This window comes from Stenella coeruleoalba (genome assembly GCF_951394435.1).
Source record: "Stenella coeruleoalba genome assembly, chromosome: 1".
NCBI classification, from domain to species: domain Eukaryota; kingdom Metazoa; phylum Chordata; class Mammalia; order Artiodactyla; family Delphinidae; genus Stenella; species Stenella coeruleoalba.
Window position 1 is genome coordinate 64,403,817 of NC_137169.1, and position 27,089 is coordinate 64,430,905.

The 27,089-nt window shown below is 37.3% G+C and overlaps 1 protein-coding gene across 1 annotated transcript in view; it reads left to right on the forward strand.

Annotated features, from left to right (window-relative positions):
- The window catches only part of LOC307176132 (serine/threonine-protein kinase TNNI3K), a gene marked incomplete at its 3' end in the record, with an annotated part of 278,258 nt that overhangs the window by 170,885 nt on the left and 80,284 nt on the right, over nucleotides 1–27,089 (forward strand). Inside the window, exons 18-21 of the mRNA XM_079901938.1 lie at nucleotides 5,792–5,844; nucleotides 6,390–6,442; nucleotides 10,276–10,408; nucleotides 23,665–23,774. Coding sequence (XP_079758064.1) covers nucleotides 5,792–5,844; nucleotides 6,390–6,442; nucleotides 10,276–10,408; nucleotides 23,665–23,774 — 349 coding nt within the window. The remainder of the gene's footprint in view (nucleotides 1–5,791; nucleotides 5,845–6,389; nucleotides 6,443–10,275; nucleotides 10,409–23,664; nucleotides 23,775–27,089) is intronic.

The window sequence follows — 27,089 nt, forward strand, 5'->3', positions numbered from 1 at the left end:
TTACTTTTGTCTTTCAGTACCTCAAATTATTTTTGAACACTAGTCCCTTGCTTTTAGAGCATTGCACCCTATGTATAAAAACCTACTAGCTTTTTGTGTCAAGCCTGGAATTCCCTCCCTGGCTTTCAAATTCCCTTGTAATCCAACACCACCTCCGCTCAGTTTCCCCCCATGACACTCCAGCATGTAGTCTCCAATTTAGTAAGTACATCCTTCTTTTACTCCTCTTACAGACTACACACATTCCCAACTCTTGGCCTTTACCAAGATTTTCCCTGACCTACACTTCTTTCCCCCTTTGTCTCAGCCTCATTTCCTCCTCACTGCATTGTAAGCTCATAAGCTCTTTGCCTGTCTTGGTCACCACTATATCCCAGTGTATAGGAAATTTCCTGGCGCATGATCAGCTCTCAGCCGATATTTGTAGACTGTTCCTTGAGGCCCACTTCAAAGCTAATTTCCTTTTTTTTTTTTTTTTTTTTTTTTTTTGTGGTACGCGGGCCTCTCACTGTTGTGGCCTCTCCCGTTGCGGAGCACAGGCTCCGGACGCACAGGCTCAGCGGCCATGGCTCACGGGCCCAGCTGCAGCATGTGCGATTTTCCCGGACTGGAGCATGAACCTGTGTCCCCTGCATCGGCAGGCGGATTCTCAACCACTGCGCCACCAGGGAAGCCCAAAGCTAATTTCTTTTATAACTCCACTGTTTTCTTTGAATTCTTATGTTACCCACACTCATCTAAGCTTTCGTGAGCTGAATTTAAGGTCTTTGAGGATGGAATCTATAATGTTCATCACTTTGCATCTCTCATAGTGTCCTTTTTTAAAAACAACATATAGTTATTCTTTTACATTTGTGGAAGTCAGAGGATCAAAATTAGTTTTCCTGGGCTAAACTCAAGGAATCATCAGAGACAGTGCTTTCTACAGGCTCTAGAGGCGAATCAGTTTCTTGCTTCTTCCAGCTTCCAGAAGCTGTGGCATTCCTTGGCTTCTGGATGATTTGCTTTAGTTGCTGCCTCCATCATCACATTGCTTTATGATTGCTAAATCAGTCCAATGTTAGCATATATTTATATGCTTTTATCTTGATCTCTCCTTGCTGGGAAACCCAAGCAAAAGCAACCGTTGTTATTTGAAAGCCACTGGAGAAATAAGAAGAAAAGCTAAAAAAAAAAAAAGACCTTGAGTTATCCTTCTTTGTATGTTTTATTGTTATTCTTCTCTCAAGGTTCAGGTCATCAAAGAAGTGGTGTTAAAAAGGCTGAGTTTCTAAGGCAAAGTCAAGTTAGCAAGGGTAATTAACATTGCTATTGAGTTTGTGTTATCCTAAAATTCAGTTAGTTATCTAAGGTTTTGACTTAAACCGTAGATATACGAAAAACCTCTGTAGGGAATATCCTACAAACTTGACACTTTTCAAAAAAACTTTATTAGCGTAGAGTTAATTTACAATGTTGTGTTAATTTCAGGCATACAGCAATGTGAATCAGTTATACATATGCATATATCCACTCTTCTTTAGATTCTTTTCCCATATAGGCCATTAGAGAGTATTGAGTAGAGTTCCATGTGCTACACAGTAGGTCCTTATTAGTTATCTTCTTTATATGTAGTAGTGTGTATATGTCAATCCCAATCTCCCAATTTGTCCCTCCCCACCTCTTATGCCCAGGTAAATATGTTTTTTTTCTACATTTGTAACTCTATTTCTATTTTGTAGATAAGTTCATTTGTACCTTTTTTCTTAGATTCCACATATAAGCGATACCGTATGATATTTGTCTTTCTTTGTCTGACTTATTTCACGCAGTATGACAATCTGTTGTTCCATCCATGGTGTTGCAAATGGCGTTATTTTGTTCCTATTTATAGCTGAGTAATATTCCACTGTATATATGTAGCACATCTTCTTTATCCATTCCTTTGTTGATGGACATTTATGTTGCTTCCATGTCCTGGCTATTGTAAATAGTGCTGCAATGAACATTGGGATGCATGTTTCTTTTCAAATTATGGTTTCTTCCAGATATATGCCCAGGAGTGGGATTGCTGGATCATATGGTAGCTCTATTTTTAGTTTTTAGGTTTTTGTTTAAACATCTTTATTAGAGTATAATTGCTTTAAAATGGTGTGTTAGTTTCTGCTTTATAACAAAGTGAATCAGTTGTACATATACATATATCCCCATATCCCCTCCCTCTTGTGTCTCTCTCTCACCCTCCCTATCCCACCCCTCTAGGTGGTCACAAAGCACCAAGCTGATCTCCCTGTGCTCTGTGGCTGCTTCCCACTAACTATCTATTTTACATTTGGTAGTGTATATATGTCCATGCCACTCTCTCACTTTGTCCCAGCTTACCCTTCCCCCTCCCCATGTCCTCAAGTCCATTCTCTAGTAGGTCTGCATCTTTATTCCCATCTTGCCCCTAGGTTCTTCATGACCACTTTTTTTTTTTTTTAGATTCCATATATATGTGTTAGCATATGGTATTTGTTTTTCTCTTTCTGACTTACTTCACTCTGTATGGCAGACTCTAGGTCCATCCACCTCACTCCAAATAACTCAATTTTGTTTCTTTTTATGGCTGAGTGATATTCCATTGTATATATATGCCACATCTTCTTTATCCATTCATCTGTCGATGGACACTTAGGTTGCTTCCATGTCCTGGCTATTGTAAATAGAGCTGCAATGAACATTGTGGTACATGACTCTTTTTGAATTATGGTTTTCTCAGGGTATATGCCCAGTAGTGGGATTGCTGGGTTGTATGGTAGTTCTATTTGTAGTTTTTTAAGGAACCTCCATACTGTTCTCCATCCTAGCTGTATCAATTTACATTCCCACCAACAGTGCAAGAGTGTTCCCTTTTCTCCACACCCTCTCCAGCACTTATTGTTTGTAGATTTTTTGATGATGGCCATTCTGACCGGTGTGAGATGATATCTCATTGTAGCTTTGATTTGCATTTCTCTAATGATTAATGATGTTGAGCATTCTTTCATGTGTTTGTTGGAAGTCTGTATATCTTCTTTGGAGAAATGTCTGTCTAGGTCTTCTGCCCATTTTTGGATTGGGTTGTTTGTTTTTTTGATATTGACCTGCATGAACTGCTTATAAATTTTGGAGATTAATGCTTTGTCAGTTGCTTCATTTGCAAATATTTTCTCCCATTCTGAGGGTTGTCTTTTCATCTTACTTATGGTTTCCTTTGCTGTGCAAAATCTTTTAAGTTTCATTAGGTCTCATTTGTTTATTTTTGTTTTAATTTCCATTTCTCTAGGAGGTGGGTCAAAAAGGATATTGCTGTGATTTATTTTTTAAGGAACCTCCATGCTGTTCTCTGTAGTGGCTGTACCAATATACATTCCCACCAACAGTGTATCTTGATAATGTGGAGAAAGTAAATAGCATGCTTTGGGGAAAGGTCCATAATATGACACAAGAATAATTCACAAAATTCACTGATCACCTACTATTTGCCAGGCACTTTTCTAAAATCTGAAATGCTGGCCTAGATGAAGTGGATTCTATATCTTCTCTGCCACTAGCTACTTATATAATGTCTGTTGATACACTTAAATTCTCTGAGCTTTGTACTCCTCCTCTGGAGCTAAGAGGGTTAAACTAGGTTAGTTCTAATTTATCTTCCAATCATATGAGTCTATGAATTTTAAATATTTATAGAATGATGAATGATATTCAATAAGTACTTGCTGATTAACTAATGTAATCTTTACCCTTCCAAACTTGTGACTTTCTATTTTAAGTTTCTTTTATTTGTTCAAGAAATGGTTATTGAGTGATAAGGAGTATAAGCAGTGTGCCAAAAATAAGCACACGCTAAAAATGATGGCGATACAACAATGAGCATAATCCCTGCATCCTGAGACATCCTGCCTCTCTCATACCAGGAAGCACTGGGCAGCCTAGTGACCAAATTCACTTGTTTCTTTTGCTAGAAGAGTAAAATTTTGCTAAACATTTCACTACCCCAACTCCAGTTAGCTGGTATTGTCATCCTTATTCTTGTTAACATAAAATATTTACTTTAGAGAAATTTAAGCAAACAAATGAATAAACAAAATATTTCCTAGACATGTAACTTATTTGAGGGCTTCTCTACATGCATAGTTTTAAGCTATTGCCTCAAAGACTGCTATTTTTGGAAAAGGTGAAGCTTAAGTAGGGGTTCTGTGAGCCTTTCCCTGTGTTTAACTAAGGCAGCTCCATTTACAAATCTGTTTTCTATATTGAGAATATGCTGCTAGTTGTTTTGATAACCATTGTTCTAGATAATTAATTTGAATCAAAATTAAATTAATGGATAGGGTACTATACATATAATCATTTAATTTGACTGGTGATTCGTGTTCAGCATGTGTTTTAATGATATCTATGAAATGTAACACTCATTATCCTTTGATAGGCTAAGGGATTGTGGTACAGGAAGTCACCTAAATCCTTCAAGGAATCTAGTGGTACAGCATTTTGATGCATTCTTCTTGCTGCCTTTGAACTTCCAGAGAGTTCCTGATGCTGTAGAGTTCTTTATTATGATAGTGTCATTCTCATAGCATGTATTAATCGGTAATTTACAGCTAAAGAGAACATATTGGGGTTTTTGTTTCAACACCCTATGTTACTTCTACACTGAGCTCTTCCAAGCAAAAAAAATCTTGAACACATTCTAGATTTTTGGTAGTTGAAAAGAGGATTAAGTGTATACCATAAAAGTAAAATTCATTTATGATACAAGAGAAGTTCAAAACTAACTTTCTTATAAAGCTCAACTCAGCACCTGGAAGCACTTATATAAATGGTTCAATATCATACTGGACTTATTTGGGACTAGAAAATAATAAAATTTTCCTTTTTTGACCATGAAGCAAAACAATTAAGTATAGAGCAGATAAATTAATATAGTATGGCCTATGTGCACTAAAAGAAACCCAGTAGGAGATCTCCTAATGCTGAAATGACTCATTTAGAAACCAAATGTGAAATAAGCATAAAAAAAGGCATTCAGTAAGAAACACTCAAAGGCAATCTTGGGTCACAATACATTTGTCCATAAGATATCCCACAATTCAGTTCACCAATATGTGGGAGGAATGACCTCTCTTTGGACTGCCCCAGCCTTGATTTACTTCTTGAAAAAGACAGCCTTGATCTAGCTTGAATTCTGGTTTGGAAAGGAGACTTTGAAGACCTTTATATGTTTTCCTCTCCAAGACCTTAAAAAGTAGATTAGCCGGCCTCATTTCACAGGCCTTAAAAACACTTCTTTGTCCTGGGATTCTAGCTAGAACATAATGACCAAGACATTGTCTGTAAAGAATCCTTTTCCTATTCATGTCAGGTGCTGCCTTGAACTGTCCTTATAAGCCTAGGGTTCTAGCAAGCTTAATCCCTTGCTCTGACTCTGATATGCTCACAGGTACATTTTACTATTGCCTGTAGCCAGATTTTGTTAACAAATGAACTTCAAAGAGCTGAAAAACTGATCTTCAGCTAATGGGTCTTTTTGACATGTTTAGAAGGTTTATCTAAAGTAGAACACTTTGTATACTTTCAAAGTCAGATATAAAATGACCACATTTTATAAACATTCCTTTCAGATTAGCAAAACTAAGAAAACCAGAGTCACTAATCTGAGATGTCTGTTAGCCTTTTGGGAGTCATTTATCCTCTGGGGTAAACAAGTGATGATTAGCATCCTCTTCATTGAGAGGCCATTCAGATTAGGAAATAGTATACTCAATATCTACTTTTTTTTCTTTTACAGTCACAATATTCTTCTCTATGAGGATGGGCATGCTGTGGTGGCAGATTTTGGAGGTGAGATTTCCATGAATAATGCCCAAAGTGGCATCCGTTTCTTTCTCCATTACTCATTGGTGCTGATATTATATGATGAATCTGAAAATGGATTTCACACTGACAGCTATACTTCTCTAAGTCATTCATATTTCAATGAATTTTAAAAGTATATCATTTATTTCGGTTTTTCCTCTTTCATATTCTCAGCTAAAAGAAAGGAAGTGAAAATTTAAATAAGTTAGAGGTTTCTTGGCATTTCAAACTTTTAGCTGTAATCTTTGACCTTGGTTTTTTTTTTTTTTTTTTTTTTTTTGCGGTACGCGGGCCTCTCACTGTTGTGGCCTCTCCCGTTGCGGAGCACAAGCTCCGGATGCGCAGTCTCAGCGGCCATGGCTCATGGGCCCAGCCGCTACCGCGGCATGTGGGATCCTCCCGGACCAGGGCACGAACCCGCGTCCCCTGCATCGGCAGGCGGACTCTCAACCACTGCGCCACCAGGGAAGCCCCTGACCTTGGTTTTAAAATATTTCCTTTGACATTAATTTGTTTTCTGTTTCCCTCAGAATCAAGATTTCTGCAGTCTCTGGATGAAGACAACATGACAAAACAACCTGGGGTTTGTTGCTGTTCGTGTTCCCTATAATTATGAAACAATTGAAATGTGTAAACTCAGCATGAGAAGAAGGGAGATGAAAGCAGCTTTAACTGGAAGAAATGTCATTCTTCCAAGGGCGGGATAATGTTTTATGTTTCTATTTTCAGTAAGCCCCCAAAAGAACTATTTCAAGGCTCTGTTAGAGAAATAGATTAGATATATATTTGGAAAATGTTACAGAAAAAATAACAGAATTTGTTTCAAATATAATCGAAAAGTACATGGCAGGCATGGATAATTGGCATTCATGTTTAGATCTCCTTATTAAGTGGTAGAGTTAACATTTAATAGGTAACCATAAAATCCATAGTTTACCCGTATCTACTAACAATTCATAGTTTCCATTTTAACATTGTAAGGCAATAGGTGATATAGTCAAGCATTAATGTTTAAGAAAAATATAAATGCCAACATCTGAAGCAAGCATAATTGTACTCAAAATGTCTGCAATTAGGTTCATCATCTGCCTTCTCCCATCCCTTCTGCACAAAGAAGTGCACTTTTCTTTCTGGACTAGCTGTGTTATTTAATTACCCAAGCTTGGGCTAATTTTCTGTTCCTTCCTTTTCCTGCTTCTGCTTACACACTACTCAATCACTTTTTCTGTTTGTTTCTATTCCTTTTCTTTATTAAAGTTCATCCCAAACTCTCATTTACCACTGCCTCAGTTTGGGTCCTCTCCATCTCTTTTCTGGACCATTGCTCTAGGCTTCTAACTACAGTCCTCTCTTCCAGTTCATTCTTTGCAACATCAGCCAAGTGTTGTGTTCTGACAATTCACTTCTTCCTATAAACCATCAATGATGCTTAAAATGTTATACCCCCCCACCAGATGTGACCCCAAGGCTCCTCTGCGACCTCCTCTCCCACTAAACTTCTCTCAAGTCCCTTATGACCCCGACATACAAGCCATCTGGCTATTCCCCAAACATTTCATTCACTTTCACAGCCCTGTGACTCTGCCAGCATCATATTCTCTGCCCGTGAAGCCCTTCACTGTACCCCACCTGGAGGACGTCTACTCATCTTGCATGGCCCAGGAAATTGTATCCATTTTAAGTAACTTCCCTCCCATAAACTTCCTCCCCCCCTTCTCCTCCCCACACACTTTTCTCTCTGTGCTTTTGTAGCATTTTGTTTGCACTACTAGGTAGTACTCTGACTCACTCAACAAACATTTATCAACGACCTACAGTGTGTCAGGCATCGTGCAAAGGGCCAGGAATACAAAATGCAAATAAAAGCTTAGTCCTTGATCTCAAGTAACTCATTTTCTGTCGGAAAAAACATAGTAATAAGCAGATAAGATTGAAAGCAGTGGGGACGTTCAGTGACAGAGATGTGACAAAGCATCATGGGAGCTCAGGTGGAATGAATAGGGATAAATAATTCAGACAGAGTGAACAACAGCATGAACAAAGGCACAGGGGAGGATGAGAAACACCAGACCTCCTGGGGGACTTCAAATAGCTTGGCACTGTTGGCATGCTCTGTGTGAGGAAGACAAAATGAGAGATGAGTTAAGAGAGGAAGGGCAGGAACGACATCATGGACCATGTTGTATTGTAAGTAGGATTAAGCATGCTGGTTTCCCCAATTAAATTTCACTCATTCATTCAACAAGTATTTATGGAATACCTACTAGATGCCAGACATTCTAAGGAACTGGGGATATTGCAGTGAACAAAGTTCTTGTGTTTATGGAGCTAATATTCTAATAGAAGAAGATAAACGTTGAACAAATTAACAAAATATATACCAGACGGTGATGTGTTATGAAGAAAAAACAAAGCAGAGTATATGAATGGAGAGTGATGGGGGAGCCATTTAGATGAGAGAAAGAGAAAGATAACGTTTGATAAGAGACCTATGGTGGAGTTATCCATGAGAGGAGAAGAGCAGTGTAGAAGGGGGAACAGTAATATCAGAGGCCCTGAGGCAGGAGAGTCCTTTGTGTGTTCAAGGCCAGAGTGACTGGAGTGGAGTAAGCAAGGAGGAGAATGGTAGGAGATGAGAGGTGGGAAGAGTGAGTCCTTTATTGACAGGACAAACAGATCTCATCTAGTACCTTTGACATAGAGATAGCTAACTCAGTGGATCTCAACCATGGCTGCACATTGAAATCACTTTGGAAACTTTGTAAAAGCATCCTTACCTGAATCCAACCCCCAGCAATTCTGATCTCGCTGGCCTGAGGTTGATCTTGGGTACGTGTATCTTTTAAAAGTTCCCCTAGGTGATTCTAAAATGCAGCCAGTTGAGGCTCTCTGACTAAATAACCTTTTGTCAAATGGAATCGAATTGAATTTCACCAATAGCAAGTAATATTCTTTTATCCTAGCAGTGGAGTCTTTAAGCACAGCACTACTCTAGATTTATTTTGAAGGTTATTTTCTTTCTTACTAGTTATGTGGCTTTATGTAAGTTTGCTAATTACTCTATTACCCTCCCCGTGAAAAAAATGGCCATACTGTATGCCTACTCCCCATTATGCAATGTTGTGACACAACACATAATATGCTATATAAATGGAGGCTATTTGGAATGTGAAAGCTCGTGTGGAAGAATTGCATATAAGCACCATAATCGAAATGAAGATATTCTTGGAAAGGTGCAATTATGCATGACTTCAAAATAATGTAGACACTTCAAAAGAATTATCAGCAGGCAACACTACACACAGAATTTCACTAGGAGTAATAAAAGAATACTGTTTTCTTTCAGTGGAAATACAAAGAAAGCAGGTATTTGGCAAAATCCATTGATACAGCTATGAAGCCATGGGGTTTTAGAGCTGGAAGGGGCTGCCTCCTCAGTCTTGCCCTTGAGGAATCTGAGGTCCAGGAAGCATAGGAGACTTTCCCAGAACTGCCCAAATAGTCTGCAGTAGAGCCAGAACTAGAATTTGCATCTCCTAACTCAAAATCTAGTCCTCTCTTTCCTAAACCACAAATAAACCAAATTTATGCATCCCAGAACGGAAACTTATATTTAAAAATTAAACGGAAACTTATATTTAAAAATTAAAAATACATAACTGCAAGTAAAAAGGGTGTAAATGATGCCGTGAAAACATGAGGGTAGACCTTTGTACAGGGAAACTCGTAACGTTTTATGGGCTTGCTTTCTGGAATATGGCGCAAACAGCATTCAGAAATAACACTGCTGGGAAACAAAGGAGATGTGGCAGACCTGATCCTGCCAGTGAGGAATCTGCTGCACACGAATATTCTGGGCACTACACTCAGGCCGTTTCTCTCCTCAGTCATCAGGGCACTATTTATGGGTCTAATTTAGTGACTTCCTAAACTACAACCTGAAGCTCTAAAGGAGGGAAGCTTCCTCCCACAGTGCGTGACTCACCCCCAGGGAGGCATAGAGTTCTTAGATGAACCCATGGATGGCTATTCAGAAGCTTGTAAGGCTTCCAGGGGAAAGATGCTCAGAGTTACACAAAAAATTGCTGCTGCTGTGATCATCATTTCATAAGAGGCAGTGTTACTTGGTGATTAATATTGTTACAATATTTTGGAAAGAATTATGGATTTCATGATCTTCCAATGATAAAAAGAAAATGCCCTTTAAAAAACTAAACAGCAGCAGTAAACACACTGTTTTTGTATGAACGGGCCAGTTTATTGCGCACACTGAGGGCAGTATCGATGTTATTTTAAGTTTATATTTTTGAGAACTTCGAGAGAACACTTAACAAATCCTCACTAAGAAGAACACTATTCTACAGTAGAAGAACTAAGCACTTGGTAAATGACTTGTGGATGTTTCTTGACCCATAGAACCTCCGCTGGATGGCTCCTGAGGTGTTCACACAGTGTACACGCTACACCATCAAAGCTGACGTCTTCAGCTATGCTCTGTGTCTGTGGGAACTTCTCACCGGCGAAATTCCGTTTGCTCATCTCAAGCCAGGTAAGCCATGCCTCAATTAAAGTTTCTCTGAGGGAATTCCCTGGAGGTCCAGTGGGTAGGAGTTTGTGCTTTCACTGCCAAGGGTGTGGGTTCAATCCCTAGTCGGGGAACTAAGATCCTGCAAGACGCGGGGTGAGGCAAAAAAAAAAAAAAAAGAAGTTTCTCTGATTTCCAGAGTTCTGTGCATTTTCACAAATGCAAGAAACATTTTTTCCCCCAAAATGACTATTCTTGGTGGATTGGCAAGGTGAGAGGTAAGGAAACGGTCTCAAATTGTTTAAAGGTGTGGCCCAATCCAGAAAACTTAATGGCCTATAACTATGTGGTTTTATATACAGACACACAGAAGTGTAGGCATATTTTATTATTAAAGTTTAGGGCTTTGATGTATCTGTTGTTAATAAAACAAGCAAATGATAATGGCCATGTGGAATGTGGGTACAAATAATGTGAACAATGCAATATTTACTTTTTGAGATTAGATTTAGAAGTGCCTTTCTGATGTGCATATAAGAGTGAACTGAAAGTAGCAACACATAAAAATAACCTATCAGGACTGCTTTCTGCTTGTCTCACATTATACAAAAGAGAATTGTTTTTTCTAATTTTGTATTACATATTTAGATGCATTCTAAAAATGGAACTTTGTGAGTGAGGCTATAATTTTGTTGTTGATAATATACATTGATACTCTGTGTACATGTAGAAGGTAGAGGTAGGGAATCTAATCACAGGAAAAAATGTACAAATATTTGAGGTAAGCTTTATTTGCATCTCTCTCTCCATTTTATTTGGGTTGCTCTTGTAGATACAACAGCACTGTCTCACTGTTTACTTACTTGTATCCACTGTGAGTCTAAAAACTCCTTGACTTTGCATCCCCAGAACTTACCGTGCTTGAAAAGTTGTTTTCAAATTAAATCGTAAATAAATTTTAAATGAATTGTATTGTAAGCTTCTTAAGTGGCCACCCTATCACAATATATCAGATGGATCAAGTCAAAAGGGATGTTAGGGAAAGACATATCTTACAAATGTGGATGCTCACGAGTTCAAAGTCTTAACCAGGATCACAATATTTATTAGTACTCATGTGCAGAGCAAAAGCCATAACTCATATTGTCTATTCAAGGCATTTTCCCCCTAATAACCATATGGTCTTTAATTACACTCTGCATAGTGTCTAACAAAGTACTTTTCACAAATTATATGCTCTTTATTTAATCGTCCTAATCTTTCTCTATATGCTTTTATGGTTTTAAATGATGAGATCTGGCCCTTATTATAGGGTGGATGAGAAGACTCTATTTAGAACGGGACCAAAATTGCTATTTGTAATGTCTTGCTCTGATATGCTGCTATCTCTCTACCTCTTAGAATTTGCTTTCTGGTAAGGCTTATGAGTATATGTTAAAAATCCACTATAATTCTAGACACATTGTAGTATTTTCACAAGAGAGAGATATGTCTCTCTTCCTCTCACCTCCTGTGTCAATCCATTCACATCCAATCCATTCCTGTGGATTTTACATCCTAAGGACATCTTGGATCTACCTACTACTTACCGTCATCTACCACCATCCTAGCTCAAGCCACCATCTTCATCATTTAAACTATTGCAATTGTCATTTTTAAAAATCAGGTTTAACTTATATAGTATAAGTTGTAGTATCACTTATGTAGCAAAATTTACCATTTTAGACTAACATTTCAATGAGTTTTAACAAATATATATTTAACAAATATATACAGTATAATCACAGCTACAGTCATAATATAGAACATTTCTGTCACTCCAAAAAGCCCCCATGCATCTTTGGAATCAAGTCACTTTTCCCACCTCCAGCCCCTAGCAACCACTGATCTGATTTATGTCCCTACAGGTTTGCCTTTTCCAGAATGTCATATAAATGGAGACATGTTAGTACATTTATTGGTAATTTATTCTTTTTCATTCCTGTGTAATATTCCATTGTGTTGATGTACCTCAATTTATTCATCCACTCCAAGTTGATGATCATTTGAGTTATTCTCACTTTAGGGCAATTATGAATATAATTGCCAAAACCGTTCAGGTTTTTGTGTGGATGTTTTCATTATTCTTGGATAAATACATAAGAGGTAATTACTAGATCTTATGGTAAGATTTTTTCCAAGGCATTTGTACCACTATGACTTCCCACCAGCAGTGTATGAGGATTTCAGTTGATCCACATCCTTGCCAGCACTTTTTTATTGTCTATTTAAAATAAAATATTAAATATTAAATATTTAAATTTAATATAAAATATTATATTTAAAATAAATAAAATATTTACCATTTGAGTAGGTATATAATGGTAAATAATTGTGGTATTATTTTATATTTCTCTAATAACTATTAATGTTGATAATCTTTCTGTGCATTTATCTGCTGCTCATATCTCTTTCTTTGGTGAAGTATTTGTGCAAATTATCTTATATACTAATGAGTTCTTAGATTCTAGGTAAAATCTTTTATCTGCTATGTGTTTTGCAAGTATTTTTCTCTAGTCTGTGATTTGCCTTTTCATATTCTTACCAATGTCTTTCAAAGAGCAAAACTTTTTAATTTCAAAGAAGTTTACCTTATCAAACTTTTAAATATTTTGTGAATCCTGTCTAAATTATTCTTGCCACACCCAAGATCACAAAGTTTTTCTCCTGTGTTTTCTCACAGGAATCTTGTAGGTTTAGATTTTATATTTATAAGATTTATTAGAGTTATTTTTTTAACACTACAAGGTAAAAGTTGAGTTTGTTATCCTTTTGTTAATTTATTTGTTTATTTTTCCATATGGATACCAATTTTTCAGCATGATTTGTTTAAAAAACTTTCCTTTATCCATTAAGTTATTTTGGTGCTATTGTCAAAAATTAATTGACCACATATGTGTGGACTCTATTCTGTTCCATTGATATAAGTCTACCCTTATACCAATACTACAATACATTGATAAGTTATAGTAAATCTCAGAATCATTTACTATGAATCCTCCAACTTTGCTCTTCTTTGTTAAAATTGCTTTTGCTATTATAGGATTTTTGCTTTTCTGTATAAATTTTAGAACCAGCTTATCTATTTCTACAAAAAAAAAAAAAAGCCTGTTTGAATTTTGATTGAAGTGCAGTGAATTTGTAGAGCAATTTGGGAAGAATTTACAACTTATGCATATTGAATCTTCCAACTGATAAACATAGTATGTCTCTCCCTTCATTTAGGTCTGATTTCTGTCATCAGCGTGTTTGTAGTTTTCATCATAGAAACCTTACACATATATTTTTAAAATTATTTCTATGAATTTTGTGTTTCTTGATGCTACTTTAAATGTTTTTTTAAATTTCAATGTATAATGTGTTTTGCTAGTATACAGACATGATTAATTTTTAAATAACAACCTAGTACCCTACAAATTTGCTAAATTAACTTATCAGTTCAAGTATCTTTCTTGTACATTCTTTGGGATTTTGCACATAGATGATTAGGGCATGTATAAATAAAGAAAATTTTATTTCTTTCTTTCAAATATGTGTGTATTTTAAATCTTTTTCTTGCTTTCTCACACAGGCAAGGACTTCTAGTACAATACTGAATAGAATTGGTGAGGTATATACCCGTATCTACATCTAAATTTTTATCTACCACCACTCTAGTTCAAACTGCCATCTTTATCACTTTAACTACTGCAATAGCTCTTTGATCATTCTCTCTTTATTCTTCTCTTCCTCTCCAATCTCTACACATCTACTAAAATGACATTTTAAAAACAAACCTGATTATGTGACCATTGCTTAAAATCATCTATGGCTTCCCATGTTCTTAGGATTAAATCTCAAAATTCTTACTATGTCCTGCAACACTCTACATGATTCAGTATCTCTGATCTTGCTTGCACCATTTCACTTTCTATGCTCCAGCCACTCCAAACCTTTTTTCCTTGCTTCCTTGAATGTGTTGCATTTCCTCTGGCCTCTGGGCTCTTTCACAAGCTCAGTTTCTTTGGTAAGTGCAATTAATGATGACTCCACAGAGATTACTGTGAGGATCAAATGAGATGATTTTGTGAACTTTGTCAGTTGAAATCTCTCTGCAACTGTAAGATGAAAGATAAGGGCAAACTGTAATATAAGGTCGAGGCTTCCTATGATTCTGTGCTTGAGTGGAGTTCTCATTCTCCAGGGAGCCAATATAAAAACTTCAAAGTCACCATTAATTTTTCTCTTTCCTTCTTTTCTTTCTTCTTTCCTCCTTTTTGTCTTTCTTCCCTTCCTTCCTTCCTTTTCTTTTCACTTTTCTTACTTTCAATCCCCCTTTCTAAATATCTTTCAAATCTATCCACTTATCTTGCTCTCCACTGCTACTTCCTTATTTCACAAGTAGAATCCTGCACAGTATCTTAAATGGTATCCTTGTCTCTAGTTTTGCTCACCATCTTTTTTTCACCAATTGCCATACTATAACTACATTTAGCTTTCTAAATACTCAAATTTGATTATCTGACTCCCCTTACTTAAAGTCTTCAATGTGTTTCCTTTGTTCGTAAGATTTAAAAAATTTCATAAAACAATCTACAAAGCCCCCATAGTTATGCTTCTTCTTTCCTCCCCAGGTCTACTGCCTGCCACTTGCAGCCTGTCCTCTATGTTCAGCCACAGGGAACTATTTCATTTCCCCAACATGACACATTTCCTCTCACTTCTGTGTCTTTGCACACGTTAGTTGTTTATCAGACACACTCCTCCCCACTTTTCATCATACTAACTCCAATTTACTTTTAGGCCTTAGCTTAAATATTACTTCTTCCAAAAATATCTTCCTTAATTCTTCACTATTCAGTTAAGTGCAGTGTCCTTGCAATTTTCTCTACTTTGTTACCCTTTGCTAATTATAAAATGAACAGTTCAAAAAGATAAAGATCCCCTCTCTCATGGGCCCTCAGGAATATATACTCTTTTTGGAGGGAGAATATTATATAATAAAACAGTTAAATATCTTGCCTAAGAATAACTTGAATCCAATATCTCAGATACTGGAATTTATAGTACTTTATTGGCAAAAGAAGTTGTTCATGATAGACACTGAATTTTTTAAAGTTGGACAGTTACCATGCATCAAGAACTGAGGCTGTTAATATCATCACAGTGGTTAGGCAGTCTAGCAAATGTTCAGCAATGAATTATGTGAAGGATCAGATTCAATATAAGCTACATATTAGCCATTTACAATGAGCAACAAATCCATGACTACAGTGTGGGACAGGATTATCAATTATGGGAGTAGCAACATTACACATGGCTTATCCTCCTGGATTTAACAGAATCCTATCTCCTGGGTGAAATATATAAATAGAAAGCAAATATTAGCATTGACTCCTATGCAAGTGATGAGTATGCCTTCAGAAGAACTTGAAGTTAGGGTCTCTTTTACCTAGTATATGTTCAAATTAACCTTATAATCTCAGGTTTAGAAAAAAATGAAAAAGTCATTACATTCACTGTCCCAAGGGTCACAAGATCAAATGCCTACAGGATCAGGGGAAGCAAGAAAACCCTTGATGCAGGATAATGTGATGAACTGGAAATCACATGCTCTGACTCAAGGGGACAGCTGCTACCCAGCCCCAGCCAAACAGTGCCATGAAGGAAGTATAGGGATGCTTGCTCACTGTTGCCATATCAACTAATTTCTGTGTGTTTGTTCAGATATCGAAAGATTTTTAAATATTGGCAATTAAGCAATTTTTAAGAAAATATTTTTCAGGCTAAAGAGACTTGGCATAAGTGTAAGAGCATGAGTCTTGCAAGCTTACTCAAACTGCTTAACCAAGCTATACTTCAGTACCTCAGTGTCTTTATTTTTTAAACAGGGATACTAGTAGGACTTGCCTCAAAGGTTTGGAATGATGTCTGGCAACAGTAAGCTCTCAATAAATATTAGCTATTATTATTATATTAAGCCATCCACAGTTCTGGCCAGGAACTGTGCGAGAAAACAGAGGAAAAGGGCATTCCCTTGTAGTGCAGAGACGGCATGAGAAAAGTACAGTCAGCGGAGTAAATCCCAGCTAGAGGGAAACACAGAGGGCAACAGCTCCTCCTTCGAGGGATCTCCTGCCCAGACTGGTGGGTAAATCAAGGAAGGATTCTTAGAGCAGATGATACCTGAACTGCATCTTTAAAAGATGAGTACTATTTAACTGGTAAATAGTGGGGAGATGGTGAAGGTGTCCTGGCAGAAAGCAGCCTGGGCAAGGTGCAGAGCATGAGAGATTCACACATCTTTCAGTAGCGATGAATCAGAGAATACAAGGGAATCAGCAGCAAGATACATGCTGTAAATGTAAAGCTAGAGCTACATGGTGAAGGACCTTCTGTGTCAACAATGGAAGTCACTGCAGAATTTTAAGCAGGGCAATAGTACAACTCTATTATCTTAGAACGCTCCCTCTTGCTACAAAGCAAAGGCTGGATTGGAAAAGTTTGAAACAGAGGCAAGGAACCAGGTAATCTAGAAGAGAATGTATAAAATCTTAACTAAGGTAGTGAAGAGAAAGGAGAGGCTGGTTTTGAGAGATTTTAACAGGACTTGCGGACATATTGAGGTGGAAGCACCAGGGAGAGGGAGGAGACCAGGAGGACTTCCAGGCTTCTGGCTTAGCCAGCAGGAGGATGATGGATACAGGAAGAGAGAAGGGCAAGGAGCCACGCTATGAAGTCAAGCAGAGAGACAAGAACCAGGCAAGATGAAAAAGGAGCTGGTATGACCTGGCAAACAAGACCCTGTCCTGGATACATTTTAAACAAAGAAACCAGCACCTGCTTCCCATAGTTTATTTCTCTCCTGGGCCTGTCTCCTTTGGTACCTCATGAAAAACTAAAGAAGAAATCTGGGATGACTTAATCCATCAGTCTGTATTTTATCCAATCCCATTCCCTTATTACCAGGTACCCAATTTTGTGGATCACTTTCAGATTATAGTTTGGAGCCAAAGAAGAGAGCCTGTTATTTTTCTTTTGTTTTCATGTGTGGTGCCATCTGGTTCACAAGGAGACTCAGCTCAGTGTCCTGGGTTTCCTTAATGCCAGACTCTAAGTCTGGGACATGGCAGCAAATTAAGAACATCTGCAGATTCAGTCTAGCCAGATTCTGGTGAAACTTCATGTTGAGGCTTTACCTCAGAGTTGCAAACTGCAGTCCAGTAGCCAAATATGGCTTGCAGACATTTTGTGTATCACATGTGGTTTTAAAAATTATGAATTAATGTAATTTAGAGACCCAGTTATGTCACAGGTCTCATATATTTATAGCCATTTGCATTTGCTACACCTGCTTAATATTAGATGATTATGTTCTGCTCATATATAATTAGGATCCTAAAGCATCTTAAATATAATACCCTCAAAGGGCATAAGCACATTGATGATGTGGACTGTGCTTTGACAGGTGATAGGAAAATAGGAGTGAACTAAAGTTCTGAAATCCTATGTTTGCTATGCTGACATCTTTATCAGTTTATCACTGAGAAGAGTAATGCCAGCCACTCACTACACAGATCACTGGAAAGATCAAATCGGTCCAACGGATGGTGATATTTCTATGAAAATAGCTGATGTTAACATGCCAATACTTCATTACACTGACAAAGATTGCAATGAGAACAGACAATGGTGCAAATTAATCTATTCTTCTGACAGTCTGTAATGAGAATGGGATGTGGTTTAAAAAATTAAGCCATTCTTAGTACAATCTCAAGATTGCAATCTCATGGTCTCTCTCAGATGCTGTATGCTCTGGTGATACATCACTGAAAAGTGTCAGTTTAACAAAGAATGTGTCTTAGCTCTTGCTGGGATGGTAGAATGCATTTGCTTTGTCTCACCACAGCCCTGCCCATTAAAAACTATGAAGTAGAATCAATTGTATTTTTTAGAACACACATACACACCAACTAGAAAAAAAATTCTGGCAATTTTGTCTTAGACAAAACTTACAAACAATATATTGTACTTCATTTCTCTCTTTTTTACTTTTATAAAACCTAAGAGAGGAAGCGATAAGTTAACTTTAGGAATTCAGAAGCTAGTACCAATTTATCCAAAAGCAATATAAAGCTAATTAAGTTCATCATGGAGAGCTGCATAGTCATCCTTTCTATAATGGCCACGTTGCGTTATAAACTGGGACTGATGACAGATGAGGTGCTTTTTTTTTCTTTTTTTTTTTTTGCGGTACGCGGGCCTCTCACTGTTGTGGCCTCTCCCGTTGCGGAGCACAGGCTCCGGACGCGCAGGCTCAGCGGCCGTGGCTCACGGGCCCAGCCGCTCCGCGGCATGTGGGATCTTCCCAGACCGGGGCACGAACCCGTGTCCCCTGCATCGGCAGGCGGACGCTCAACCACTGTGCCACCAGGGAAACCCAATGAGGTGGTTTTTAGCCTTGTGATTTGCAGTAGCAATGCAATGTTTCACTTGGTATTCATGCTCAAAGAAACCTCACAAAGAACTAAGATTTCTCATCTAAACAGAATAGAAAATATACAATAATATTTTTGATATCTAGTTCTCTAGGTTCAGACTGAAAGGAATCAGTCAGAGCCTTAGATCTGTAGATAATAATTAAAGCAACCATAACAGCTAACACTTGTTGAGAGCCAACAATGCAACAGATGCTCTATGAAGACTCTTTTAATTCTGCCGATAAGCCATGGATCAGGTTCTATTAGGATAAGATGTATGCTCAACATCACATGCTGGTAAGAGGTGTAGTCAAGACTTAAAGTCATGGCTTCTTGTCCCCAAAGCCCACACTTGTCACCATTACTGTGTGCCCTCACTGCTTCATCTTACATTTAGAGAAATTAATACTCACAGAGGCAAATTGGCTTAATTAGGATCTCCCAGAGAGTTAAAAGCAAAGACAGACTGAAAATTAGGCCTCCAGATATGCTAGTTAAGGACATTTCTTAGTATTTATACTGCTTCAGTTTATTGAAGCCCCCTCCCAAAATGTTTTGAACAAAAGATAATATTATGGACTAAATATGCCACCAGATCTCAATAATTTATCTAAGTATGTTTTAATTTCACATTAAACTAAACATTATATTCATTCTACAGTGTTTCTTCATAGCTATGCATTATGTTCTGTCCTAAAATCATAATAATGGGCGATATATTAATTGGCATTAATCCATCATCTTCATTCATTTGTACGGTAAATGTGTACTGCGTCCTGTATACCATGATCTATATTATTTCCAATGAAATCGTATTTTGAACTATCTCATTTATTGATTCATTCACTGCATATCTATTGAATACCTACTAATTGCCAGTCATTGTGCTAAGCACAGGAGACACAATGCTGAAAAGACATAGTCCCTGACCTCAAGGAGCTTGTGATCTATTTGCAGAGACAAGCAAGTAAATAGGCAATTAAGTTTAATATAATACATACTATTGTAGTACAGAGTGCTATGGGAGTCCATAGGAAGGTCATCCAGAGATAATTCATCTAAACTAAAACCTAAATGACAGTAGATATAATGCAGAGAAAGAGGGTAGGGAAAAAGGAATTACAGGGGAAAAAGAATCATATTTCACAACTTATGATTGAACCATTAAATCAGTGAAATATACAGTAATTCATTTCTTTATTATTATTCATCCATTTACCAATTTCTTTGGAAAAGCATAACACTTCGTTTTTTTCTGCCTGTTGTCACTCACATAGAATGTTCAATACATTTTGAATAAATGAATGAAGGTTAACACATGTTGTATTGAATGCTTGTTCTATTACTGGCTTCTTTTGAGAGACAACAATCATGATCTCCTTTCATTTCTTTTCTTGATAACGAAGAACTTGAATCCACAAATCAACACCATGGTTATGCAGACCCTTGAGGTTGACTCACAAATTTGTGTTTAATTTGTCTCATTCAGGATAATGGGAGCTATGCTCTAGAATTGTGCTGTCCAATATGGAAGCCACTAGACACACATGATTATTTAAATTTAAATTTATATTAATAGAAATTAAGTAAAATTAAAAATTCAGTTTCTCAATCACACTAGCCACATTTTATGTGCTTAATAGCCACATGTGACAGTATTGAACAAGAGAGAAGGACACTTTCATCATTGCAGAAAGTTCTTTTAGACAGTCCTACTCTAGAATCTAGATTATAAATTTGCCAAACTATTGATAACTATCTTAGGGTAATACTGAAGAAATAATAGGCACTCAATATTAAGTTATTGATATTTTCAAATGTATCCTTATTTTCTCTTAATAGCAAAGTTTCAGTCGTGAAAGTGGAAACCAACGTTTACATAAATCATTTCACATATTTTATGTAGCAATCAAGGTAAAAAATTGATTAATGGGTGACAGTCTCTTTCCTGAATGTGGAATACCAGAAAAGTTCCCAGCAGCTAGTGTAGCATGGCCACTCAGGCAAGACTGACAAAGCAGTCTCAACGGTGACAAATTTCAATTCCATGACCCTTCACGTTGCATTGCCCACTTTCTGGCAGAGGTGCTAATGAGTAGTATCACTGCCAAGGGTGCGTAAAGCAAAAGGGAGAAGGAGATGCCGAGACCTTGCAGAATCTACTCTGAATAATGAAGAATTAAATATTGTTCATCTTAAACTGATTTTTCAGACACAGTGTCAAGAAGCAAACAAGTAACTTTATATACTTGATATCACAGTCTAAGAGTTTCAGAGGAGACGTTTGGCACCTGCATCTGAGTTTAACTCACTTTATGCATAGTCCCTCCCCACCCATTGGGATATGTATAATTAGTTTAAATGTGTTCACTACACCGGTTTATGTGCTTATAGCTGTACCAGCTCAACAATATCCAACTGATTATAAGGTGAAAAAGTAGAGTTAGAAGATCAATGATCATTAAGCGTCAGTTTATTTGTTTGCTTATTTATGTACCTCGTTCCAAAAAGAATTAAAAATAGTCAAGAGTAGCTACTGGAAGGAACCTAAAAAGCCTAGGTTTTTGTGACACAAAAAACATATTTTTTGAGTCATGTTAAGTTTGCTAAATATGTTTTGAGCAGTCTTTTGTTTCTTTGTTTTCTTAGTGTCAGCAACTGTACTTGATAGTGGCCAGAAATGGTTGGAAAATGTGATAATGCAAATATGTTACAAAGGGCATTGAAGACAAAAGCAGGAATGAAATTCCTGACTCTGCCCTCAGCCTGGAACCATTGTACAATTAGATGACTGTTGCAAGGAAATATTGAAATTCCAAGTGGGCAAAGGGCATGAACTTAATATTTTAAATACAAATAACTAATAATATCTGGGAAAATATTAAGCCTCACTACTTATCAAAGAACAAAATATAAACAGCAGCAAATGAGCTGATATATTTACCTCTCATATTAGCAAAATCTTTTATAAAATGAGAAAACCTAATTCTGATTCAGGTATAATGACATACACTTGTTATTGAGAGTATAAATTATTACAACTGTTTAGGAAAAGTGTTCATCAGTATGTATCAAAAGTCTTTAAAGTGGTTGTGCCCTTTGACATATTAACTCACTCCTCAAAGTACCATAAATGATCTGTGAAATTGGGAAAGTCATATTAAAAAACATATTCTTTGAAGTGTTTACACTCAAATTTGAACAACGTGAAATTGAGAAATAATTAAGTAAATCAAACTAAATGCAGAGTCAATAAAAATATGTTAACATAGAATTTTAATAACATGAGAAAATGCTTATATTTAATTTAGGGGAAAAAGTATTACATAATTGTATATTGGACATGAGCTCCGTGATATGAAGAATATATAAGAAATGCTCAAAATATTTTAACAATTGCTTCCTCTGAATAATAGGATTTTATTCTTTCTAATTCTCCTAATTTTCTGAATTTCTATGAAAAACAAGTATTAATTTTACATTTGGCAAAATTATATAGTAATTCTGAATGATCCATAAAGCAAAATGTTAAGTTGCATTGTATATAATTTCACTACATCTGCTGGATGCAGATCTATAAACAGAATTTAGCTGGAGTAAACTTTGGTGGAAGAGAGATAGTAGTTGTGGGTCACATCTCAAAAGTCATTAAGATATAGACAGATGATTGTGACATCACAATCGAGAACACAGGCAGCAGTATCCTGGAACTTTAGCATCCCACGGGTGCAGAGCAATTTTTCAGAGGAATAAAAGAGCTTCATGTGTTATTTACAAAGTGCTTTCAATGTGAAATGGCTGAAGATAGCATGAAATCTGAAAAAAGAAGTTGTGCCAACTACTGGTTATATTAAAATTTTTATAAATTAAAAACTATTTACATACACCACACACACACACAACCCACACATAACAATAGCACTTACCTTGCACGCATGGTTTAAAAGGATCGAAAGAACTTATGTGTGTATCTACCATGATACTTGGTACAAAATGTGTTCAATAAAAGTAGCAAGAAGCTTGGTTTCCCAGGGATTACAGAAATCACTGGTTGCAGAACAGAAAAATAATCAGCACTCAGGAATCCACAAAGATGTCCTGAGAATCACAACACAGTGATGTGGAGTTTCAGATGAGCAACATGCAGACATCCAAGCAGGTAGGCCACACTAGAGAGTTCAATCAATGGGAACTATTAGCTAAAATGATGGATTTGGAGTATCTAACAAGAGTTTAGCAAATAGTAACTACTTTATAAATATTAAAATTTAAAATCCCAACAATCTTGTAACCAGTAACCAGAGTTAAATGTAAAAAATAATCTATTTTGCCCAAGTGATACAGGTGCTCTCAGGGGTACAAAGTTCCGGGGCACCTTGTCTTGCTATGTGTAGTATAAGCTCTTTAGCCTGGGATTTATGCATTGTATAGGCTGGTCCAATCTGCCTTTCAGTCTTTACTTCCTGAAACGTCATGTACATACCCTGTTCTGCTTGATATTTGTCTGTTCCTTTGTCTGTTCCTTTGTTCCTGTATAAATCCCCTCTGCTCACCATTTGTTGAATGAACAACCGAAGAAACGAACAATTATAAAGATAAACTTACGGTAGCATATTATCCACTATTTTGCTTAAGCATATAAAAAAAAACAGCATAGAGGCCTCTTTGAATCTCTGCTGATGTTGCACAGATTGATTTTTAATTATTTTTTTGTTGTCTGTTCATATGTTTCTTGAAATAAATATGTGATTTTCAAGACTGACGTGACCATTTGGTTTGCAGCGGCTGCCGCAGCAGACATGGCTTACCACCATATCAGACCTCCCATCGGCTATTCCATTCCCAAGCCCATATCATCTCTGCTGATGCGAGGGTGGAATGCATGTCCTGAAGTGAGTAATTTTTACTTCCTCTTAGAAAATGTGTTATGGTCAACATCTGTCACAAATAGTGTAGCTCCAAAGTCTACTTTCAGTGTGTATTTTAAGACTGTCAAGGCAGGAAGACTGATTTGCTTTCTGCTCTTTAGTCTCTAATTGCCTCAAGAAGTCTGAGTATCTCATATTTCTTTGCTGTTGCTCTCTGATTCTGAAATGTTTCTCACAACTGATTAGTAAGAGACCCTGGTATGACAGATGACTCAGTCTCGTCTCAGCTGCAATTTTATTAACTACGCCTGAACCACACTTAGTCACTTTTTTCAAGAAAGAAGTTTGTCACAAGATGGATTTGTGTGGGCTCTTCACCATGAGGCAGGCCTGCAGGCGAAGACCCCATGACCAGTGGTCTTCTTTGAGCCCAGGGCTCAAGCCCTGGCTTCCTAGTCCTTCTCTAACTCTCTGAGTGACTGTATGACAAAGTAGCTAAGAGCATAGATTTAGAGTTTAAATGGAGGAATCAATATTAGGGAAGGGGGCTTCCCTTGTGGCGCAGTGGTTGAGAGTCCGCCTGCCGATGCAGGGGACGCGGGTTCGTGCCCCGGTCCAGGAAGATCCCACATGCTGCAGAGCGGCTGGGCCCGTGAGCCATGGCCACTGAGCCTGCGCGTCCGGAGCCTGTGCTCTGCAATGGGAGAGGCCACAGCAGTGAGACGCCCGCGTATCGAAAAAAAAAAAAAATTAGGGAAGGAATAAGTAAAGTAGGATACGTAAACAGTGAAAAAAGATTAATACGATCATAGATCTGAGAGAGTAGAGGGGAACAGTCATATAATCCCAGAATGAAATCCCAGATCATCTATCTGTAGGAAAGGATTCTCCCAAAACGTACCAGACAGATTGGTGTCTACTTTGTTCTCACAGATTGACAAAGGAGGAGATTTCACAACTTCTCTCTTGATATCACAGTTTTATATAGTGTCTAAGAATCCCCCTGCCAGTATGTCTGAGGTCTACTGAAATCCTTGTGTTTTGACGTCAGCCCGCATTGATTCTTCTGCTCTACGTGGAGGGAACTAGTTCACACTCTTCACACTGGAGATCCTCATACACAAAGGCCCAATAGCCCTTAATTATCCGGTCCAAACCATCCTAGTTATTGTTATCCTTTTCTTATATGACCTTATATGATTCTGATCCTTCCCAGACACTTTACCTCTCTTCAACAAGGGAGCAGATAAAGTAGGCTGTTGGTATCTCACCAAAGGAGAAATAGAATAAACCCTAGTCTAGATGTTTGGAGAGAAAGCAAATTTCCCATTCTGTTTCTAAAGGCAAAACCAGACCACATCATTACCCAATCCTACAAGTATACACAAAAACTCTTATGAAGAAAAAGGAAGATAATTATGGAACATGGACTGAGTATCTTGGAAGAAATAACCTCTTCCTCTGACCATTTAATTCACCAGATTATATATTTATTTGTGTAGAATCTTCTCTCACTACCAGAATGTTAGCTCCATAAAAGCAGGGACTTTTTTGTTCGTTCATTTTGTTTTCTTTGCTGCTGTAACCTCCTTACCTAGAACTGTACCTAGTAGATGCTCAAAAATATATGTTGAGTAAATGAATGAATATCACTATTGCTTATCAATGCTTCCAATCCCCTCATCTGAAATTCAATGTTTAGAAAATTGTCTTGAAAAATTACATGACTTAAAATAGTTTGGGGAAACTTTCTTTGTCTTTCAGTATGAATCTCAGGCATATTTTCTGGGAATAACTGTGTCAGGCACCTAATCCAGAATTTCCTTCTCTCCTTGGGGTATGAAATATTCTAAAATATACCATAACAATCAAAGGGAATCCCTTTTGTTTTTATTAACTGACTCTTCATGATTATAGATAAGGGACATGGAAGTTTTAATTTGGAATAAAAGCAAGTCATTGGCACTTCTAAAAGCATTTTTTAGGTAGGATGGGTACCAGAAGTAACAGTTTGGAAAATGAGAAAGAGAAACCAGAATAGAATCAAAGGAAAATGCTATTAAGGATTAAAAATAAAAATACTAAGAGGTCAAAAATTGAGTGCTTAGTAGAAAAGTCTTGCTGCTAAGCAGGGAAGTACAGGGCTCTGGGGATGAGGTTCTCCCAGAGGAGGATGGAGAGAAAGTATAATAGGAAAGCTAAGTCTCTGACTGGCTGGCAATATTTGTACTTGTCAGTCAGGTGGCTCCCGGTTTGGCTGTGGTATCCATCTCAGCATTGTAAATTTGAGCTGCTTCTGTATGTGACATGCCTAAGTCATCATTGCATTGCCCAGTAAGGTCTTCACCTAGTCAGTAAGCTAAGTACTGAGGAGAAAGGGAACAATGGGCTAGTTTTCACTCTTTCCTTAAATAATTATTTACTGAGTCTCTACTATATACAGCCCCAGGGATGGGTGAGGAGATTCAATGGAGATGTGCTCTTAATGGCGCTTAAGGTCTAGCGGTTATATGGAGATTAATAGAATAAACACATTACTGGTTTTATAGTTATAAGCCAAGATGAAGGAAACCAAGATTAGATGAGAATGAATGCTAAAGGAACACTAGCAAGTGGGGGACACAGAGCTAGGTCAGGGAAGGCTTCCTGGAAGAGGTGATACTTGAGCTGAGATTATAAGCATAAATAGGAATTTGATGAATGAATGGGGTTGGTGAGAGAGACAGAGTTTAAGGAAACAGAACATGGGCCAATTCATTGTGAGAAAAGACACAAGGGAGAGACTTAGTTATTGGAACATTGTAGCTACTGAGGGGCTATACCAGACCCTCATTTGAAACAAATTCATATTTAGATCTAAACACTAACATCATGCTGCCTGGTCATTGTTTGCTAGGTTATCAACTTCACTTCTCATTCTTTGTTTTATGTCTGTCTTTGCTTCATTCCTTAAATTTGAAACACATTATTGTCTCCTGTGCATGTCTTCTTAGTCAAGACCTATAAAAATAGAAGAGGACAATGAAAACACTAGCCTATTAGAGATAGAGGGTACTTGCTGGAAAACAGTGAGAAGTGGGGAAAAGTTCTGATAATTAGATGGAATCAGATTTTGGAAAGCTTTGGAAACCAGACTAGGGAATTTGGACATGAAATTAGACAATTATATTTTGTCTCTAAAGTTGTGAAAGATATGATAAAAGTAATTTTCTGGAAAGTTCATCAGAGTTTGGTATGAAGGATTTATTCACTTAAAGAATTGTATATAGCTCCTGTGGTGAGGCAGGCACTGAATTATCTCATAGTGTGCACTGGAATAGCTAAGCATTGTTTCTTAGT